General features: G+C 34.4%; 1 protein-coding gene across 2 annotated transcripts in view; it reads right to left on the bottom strand.

Annotated features, from left to right (window-relative positions):
* GLRA3 (glycine receptor, alpha 3) overlaps positions 1-7,516 on the bottom strand; it is a 391,926-nt gene that overhangs the window by 115,287 nt on the left and 269,123 nt on the right. For both annotated transcript variants that reach the window (XM_006864510.1, XM_006864509.1), the window contains exon 5: positions 6,183-6,265. In XM_006864510.1, the coding sequence (XP_006864572.1) occupies positions 6,183-6,265 (83 nt within the window). The remainder of the gene's footprint in view (positions 1-6,182; positions 6,266-7,516) is intronic.

Genomic DNA, 7,516 nt, shown 5'->3' with positions numbered 1-7,516 from the left:
GCATAACTTACAGTATTACACAATATATTTGTATAATCATATAGCTTATATAAGAAGTTGTTCTGCCAGCACTGTAGAACAAGCACTGGACTGATAACTGCTAAGTTGACAGTTCATACAAATCAGTTGCTCTGTTTGAGAAAGATAAGACTTTCTGCTTTCATAAAGATTTACAGCCTAGGAATTGACTCAATGTTTTATAGCTTGTATATGTTTAATTATTTATCAAGAATTAGTTCCTTATATATATTTTTCTACAATTTATTTAAATGTAGAAAATCATTATCATAGATATCTCTTAGACATCTGATATAAATGATAAACATGTGTTATATAAATGTTCTATTCTTCTTCTGCATTCTATTGCTTTACAAGTGGTCAATTAAGAACCAATTACATCTTGACATTTGTTGACCTCAATTTTGAGAATCTCTTTATTTTTAAACTTTGCATTTGTCTTACTTTTTAATATTGAGAACTATATACAAATCTCTTTTTAAAAAAAATTTATTGTGAATTGAGTCATGGTTTACAGAGCAGATCAGTTTTACATTTAAAAAATCATAGACTAATTTCATTACATTGATTACAATCCCCTCAGTTCACTTTAAGTCTTGCAATACTCCCTGTGTCTTCCACTATCTTAATTTTTCCTCTGCCAACCTACCTCTTGTTGTGTATTGTATATATGCTATTCTTTATTTTTAATTCTTTTATATTTCTTTTTTTTCCATATTCTATTAGAAGAATAGTATTTTTAGTTCTGGCTTTTAAGTTATCTATTCCACCTTAAGGAGTCCTGGTGTGATGCTGTGGGTAAATGTACTATACTGCAAAGTCCATTTGAACCACAGGGTCGGCGGTGCAAGCTCACCAGCCACTCCTAGGAAACCTTATACAGAGTCATTATGGGTTGAAATCAACTCAATGACACTTAAAACCAACAACATTCTACCTTATGTTTCAGTTGTTATACTTAACTAATGAAGACTCATACTTGTGATTGTTTTTCTTATCATTTTCTAATTAAATATTTTATTTCATGAGTTATCCAGAACTGTTTTTCCCCCCACACAAAGAATTTGCTTCACCCAAGTTTTAAATCCAAGTTTGAATATATAATTTTTAATTTGTGTTAGGTCATTGCTAACTTGAACACAATATACTTTTCTAAGTTATTCATTTATTCTTTATATAACTCTCACTTTAGTCCATTTCTACTTTGTGCTAGTTGTTGTTGTTAAGGGCTGACTGATGAGCTTGAACGGTCAACTTTGCAGTTCAAATCGACTTTGCAATTCAGCACATTAAACCATAGCACCACAACAGTACTCCTATTAGGATACTATTTATATATCCTTATCTTTAATTGAATTATTATATTCAGCAGTGAGTCAATTAAAGATGATAAGCATATATCTATTAAAAACAAAGACATTTTGCTTTATTTATTACTCTATTATCCAATATGGGAAAAATAAGAGGCTTTCTACATCCTCAAAGATTTACAGCCTTGGAAACCCTATAAAAGGTCACTTACTATGAGTCGGAATTGACTCGACGGCACATAACAACAATCATCCAATATAGTTCATGGACTATAGTAGATATTTGACAGGTTTTTAAAAAATTGATGAATGAACATTTTCCAGGTTACTTATAACAGATCCTGACCATTGGCATACATTTGTTGTAAGTTTATTCAATGTAAATGAGTTTGACCATCACAATCCCTATGACTTTTGTCTTTAAATTATGTTTATCTCTTGCTTATTTTTTATGCCTCTACTACAATTTGTTTTGTTTTTCCCCTTTGCAGTCAGAATTGATTCAACAGTGGGCAATGGGTTCTTCACAACTCTTATGTGGTATTAGAAATTACTTTGTACTTACATTTTTACTTAACATGTCTTGATTTGTTTTTTTTAGTAATAATGTATAAAGCTATGTAAAATAATTAACAAATTGAAGAGTTTGGCTTTAGTAGCTTCTACTTGACTGACAAGATCTTCTTAACATTTGTTTAACAGTTTAATAAACATTGTCTATGTTTTGAGCTAATATAAACTCTAATTAGAGGGTTGTGGACATGGTTGTGAGTCATGGATCTGGTTCTGACTCCTGGCTACACTGTATAGGGTTTTGGAGGCTGTAAATCTGTACTGAAGCAGAAAGCCTCATCTTTCTCTCACAGAGTGGCTGGTAGTTTCAAACTGCTGACTTTGCTGTTAGCAGCAGTCTAACTCACAACCCACTATGTTACCAGGGCTCCTTAATTACAGGGTTATTATTGTTGAGTTATGGGGTTTCCAAGGAGCAGCTGGTGGGTTTGAACTGCTGACCCTGTGCTTCAAAGTCCAGTGCTGATTCTATTGTGCCACACCAGGAGTCCAACTAGAGGGTTGTTGTTGTTAAGTGCCATCAAGTTGGTTCTGACTTATAGTAACCCTATATAGGGTTTCCAAGGAGCAGCTGATGAGTTTGAACCACCTGCCTTGAGAGCTCTGGTAGCATAGTGGTTATGAATAGGGCTGCTAATCTCATGGTCAGCAGTTGGAAACTACCAGCTGTCCTGTGGAAGTAAGATGAGGCTTTCTGCTCCCGTAAAGATTTACAGCCTTGGAAACCCTATGCAGGATCTCTATGAGTCAGAACCGACTCCATGGCACATAACAACAACAACAACAACCTTGAGATTCAAAATAACCTTGTGGTGTAGTGCATTATCCTGCAGTGCCACACCAGGGTAGGGGCTGCTTAATAATTCTGAAATAATAAAAAGACACCCTAGATAATCCAATTATTCTTCCTACAGAAATTAGGATTCAGAGGTAAGAGAGTATGTTTTCCTACTTAGAGCTTTACATTGATTTGGAAATGTTCTGGGAAAGAGAAATATGAAGTTTTATTATATCAGCCCCCATGTTCTGTAAATTGCCTTAGTGAGCCTCTCTTATTCCATAAAAGAAGTTCAGTGATTCAGGTACCCCTCAGACATGTATTATTTCTCATGTTTCTTTAACAAGTAAAATTAAAGTAATGATAGTTTTTATTCACTACTCCCACTCTCTTGTCTCCCACTTTTTTTTTTTAACTCTTCAGAATTCAACTTTGACCCTCATCATTGTAGTCAAATTTCTTCTTGTTTGCCATGATAACAAAGACTCTATTTCAATGCCTGTTTTCAAAATGTATTCTCAGCATTTGCTATTTCAAGTCTTCATGAAGGCCTCTTCACTTTTGAGAATGAATAATATAGGTTTTAATTTGTTATTTATTACAACCCTTTGTGAAATTTCCTCCAACAATCCCAAAAGCACATATTCCTTAAAGATGTGCCCAGACTTTTGGTTTTCTTGACTATATCAGTTATTTCATCTGATTTTTTAAAACTATTCTACATAGGTTTTTTGGGAGCATAGTAGCTCCATAGGATATACACGGGACTGCAAACCATAGAGCCTGTGGTTCAAACCCACCAGCTGCTCAGCAGGAGAAAGGTGAGGCTTTCTCCTCTCAAAAAAGGTTCAAAGTCTTGCAAATCCTATACAGGGACACTATGAGCCAAAATAGACTCCATGGCACTTAACAACCACAGTACTAACATATGTGTCTTTTAAAGTGTATTTCTGTTTCTAATATCTTCCTTTGGCTTTAGACCAAAATGTCTAAAATTTGAACACATTAAAATTGGATCTATCAATATGATCTTCAGCATTTACTTCTGATCCTATGTTATCTTTTCTGTCAATGCTTCTAGTAAGAGCCTATATATCTAAGCTCCTTAGCTCTGATTCAGTAGTGCCACAGCTTTCACATTCACTTCATATCAACCTCTATTGTTTTTATAGTTTACATCATTCCCTTTTGTCCCCACTTTCTAATCTTTTTTTCTGGAATATTATGACACATTCTTATATATTTCTGGCTCATTTGACTGAAATAATCTTTCTGAGGAGTGCTGCTAACTGCTTTCTGAGGAGTGCTGCTAACATTTATTCCAACTTATGGTGAACTGCTGTACAACAGTGTTGCTAGTCTTGTGCCATCTGTGTGATCATTGATACGTTTAAGTTATTTGCTGTGGTGGTGTGGCGCTCTAAGATAAGCACTTCACCACAAGGTCAGTTTGAACTGCAAGGTCGGCAGTTCAAACTTACCAACCATTCTTCAGAAACCTTATACAGGGTCATTAAGTGTCAGAAACAACTCTACAACACTTAACAACAAATCTTCCCGTGCTACATGAGATAATTTTCTGTTGTGACCCTTAGCTGTTCATAGACTAGTTTTCAGAAGCAGATCACCAGGCCTAATTTAGTCTAGAATCCTGTGGAAATACGAGTGGGTGGCATAAATATCAGCATCTTAGCAATACATAAGCCTCCAGAGTTCACAAAATGTGTGTATTTGTGTTTTGTATGTATTGTGTGTATTAGTGGTTTGTATTATTAACTAAGTGATTTTCTTTCTTCTAAGTCTTGAATAACTCCTTACTGAATAATGAATAATATCCAGCATCAAGGTCTTATTAATTATGACACCAGTCTTGTACATATTTTACTCTATTCCCTACTATGTACCTAGTTCTACTCAAGATACTGAATAAACAAGTCCTCAAAATATCTTTCTCTATGGTACAGTCCAAAAACTTTTTTGATACTGTGAATCTTTTGTTGTCTGTTCTCGTTTATATTGCTAAGTGACTCCCTAATTCAAACGAGATTATTTTCTCATTTAGTTTGTTTCTTTTTTCATGTGTATGCTTAACATTTAAGAATTATTTACAAAAGTAATGCATTCAAAGTCAATAAGCAGGGATTATTCCAGGTGGCAGCATCGATGGACGCAAGCTTGGCAACAATAGTGAGGTTGGCCCCGCATCGCGCAGTGTTTCGTTCTGCTGTGCATAAGGTCGCTATGAGTCAGTACCGACTCGATGGCACCTAACAACAATTATCAGACAGTGATATTTCCACTTCTTTATTTTAAGAGAAGGACTCCTGCTATGGCTCTGTTGGTTCAGCATTGGACTGCAAACCAGAAGGTCGGAAGTTCAAACCCACCAGCTGCTCCTTGGAAACCCTACATAATGTCGCTATGAGTCAGAACCCACTCAGTAGCACTTAACAATAACATTTTTTTGTTTTTTGTTTTTTTCATTCTCTTAAAATGTTATATGGTTGCAATCCCCCATGAGGTAGGTCTGCCATCTAGTGGCAATTGCATTACACTACATGTCCTGAATGTATAATTGTTGTAAGGTGCCATTGAGTCGCTACCGACCTATAGCGACCTTATGCACAGCAGAACAAATGCATAGATTCACCTTTAAATTGTCCTCGGAATATTTCAAACAGACTTTATCCACGTAAATACATATAGTGCTACAAGAAAAACACACATACGCATATATTGCATAATTCTTTTAAAATGTAATTAAACCTGGAAAACCTATTAATTTATAGTTGAATGCATAATAAAATTTAGAGAAATAGAAGAACTAGAAGGTCTCATCTGTGTAAACATTAACTAGTAATGCATCTGTCTGTATTTCTAATGACTAAATTTAAAAGATATCTTTAAGCTTGTATATGTTTCTGATAAAAATTAAGAAATGTATTTTCTTTTTAATATACACAATATATTCAGCAGAGTACACTCTGAATTAATTAATACAGTATTTAATAGCTGCAAAAAGTTATGCAAGAATCATAAATTTTAGAGGCAGCTGGTTTGTCATAACCACCTTTATAAATTGGAACACAATAGTCAAACTAGCTAAAATTATCATTTTTATATGTGGAAACAAATATATAACCTTTTTATGAGTATAAGAAATAATATATGAAAATTTTTAGTATCCAGTAACTACTCAATAAATGAATATAGTTTGTTTTTAATGACTATTATCCTTTTTCTTCTGGTGGTTTGCATAAGGAAATATACCTATTTCCAAACTTAAAAACTGGTATTTGTATACCCTTTGTTTACTTCTTTATCACAGTACAGAGAGCATGAGTAATAGATTTCATCACTTTCAATACCTGGTTTAATGTATGCCTATTTGATGAGAATCTAACCAAAACAATGATTAAAACATTATCCATGTAAGCCAATCAAAGTTTGTATAAACTATATTTTTCAAAGTATTCAGAGCAAGTTAATTTTTTGATACTTACAGCTTTCCAGTTGCATTATACATGTTTGTACATCCATTGGAAAATTTTTGAGATCCATTGGACAGGAAAGTGTTAATGTCAATCTGAAAGAATTCAAAGTATTTATTTTTAAAGAACACTCATGATATTGACAATCTATTTTTCAAGGTAGGTGTCCTCGGACAATGAAAACAGTTGACACATCCAGGATCTAATCAAAAGGTTGGAGGTTCAAGTCTACTTACAGGCACTCAGAAGTAATATCAGGCAATAAAATTCTGAAGAAAAGCAACCATTGGAAACCTGAAAGAGAACAGTTCTATCAACATTGACAGGCATAAGGGTCATCATCAGTCAGAGGGTGACAACAGCAGCTGGTGGTAGTGGTGAAGTGATCAAGCTACAAATGAAAAACAATCCTGTTTGGTATTTACCAACATCCATTCATATAAAGGATTCCTGGTGTGACACTCTAGGATCAGCACTAGACTTCAAATCATAAGGTCAGCAGTTCAAACCGATCAGCTGCTCCTTAGAACCCTATACAGGGTTGTTATGAATTGAAATCAACTTGATGACGCTTAACAATACAACATTAATATAAAATCTTCTCCCATCTAGGTGTGTTATTTACCATAAAACAGGATGCACCTTTTTCTTATATGTCAACCTTTTTGTTTGGAAGAAGTAATAGTTGTATATATATAAACATCTTAATATATACGTGCATTAATTTATTTGGGCTGTTGATGTCTAAAAGAGGTCAACACTTTCAGAAAGACACCCCCAAATTAGAAATTTGATGCTATATTCAATAAAACTAATGCCAAATGCAAAGATACACATTTTGACAACAAATCACATGGACAGTGATTAGAAAAGCTAGTTATATCAGAGGAATTGGAGTCCTGAATGTAGAAAAGCAGGGTACAGAAAAACATCTTTATAACTACGTTGAATGAATTGTTATTCATTTTGCTATATCTAGCAATATTTATTGAATAAAAGTCTAGCTCTGGAAGACTTGAATTTCAGGATATTTTTCTAGAATATCATCAAGAAAACTTTATTTTTTTAAAGTTTTTATTGTGAATTATGTGTTAGTTTGCATGGGTGAACATTTTCTTTTGACTGGCTTTATAAAAAGTGAGATAATCTGGAAGGCTGTTGTTGTTGTCAGGTGCCATGGAGTCAGAACCGACTCATAGCGACCCCATGCACAGCAGAACGAAATAATGTCCAATCCTGGGCCAAGCTCACTACTACTGCCACGCTAGACGCCATCAATGATGCCACCTGGCTGATCCATCTCGTTGGGGGTCTTCCTCTTTTTCTCTGACCCTCCACCTTACCCA

The sequence above is a fragment of the Chrysochloris asiatica genome, unplaced genomic scaffold (assembly GCF_000296735.1).
Source record: "Chrysochloris asiatica unplaced genomic scaffold, ChrAsi1.0 scaffold00066, whole genome shotgun sequence".
Classification (NCBI taxonomy): domain Eukaryota; kingdom Metazoa; phylum Chordata; class Mammalia; order Afrosoricida; family Chrysochloridae; genus Chrysochloris; species Chrysochloris asiatica.
This window is presented reverse-complemented; position numbering and strand designations above follow the sequence as displayed.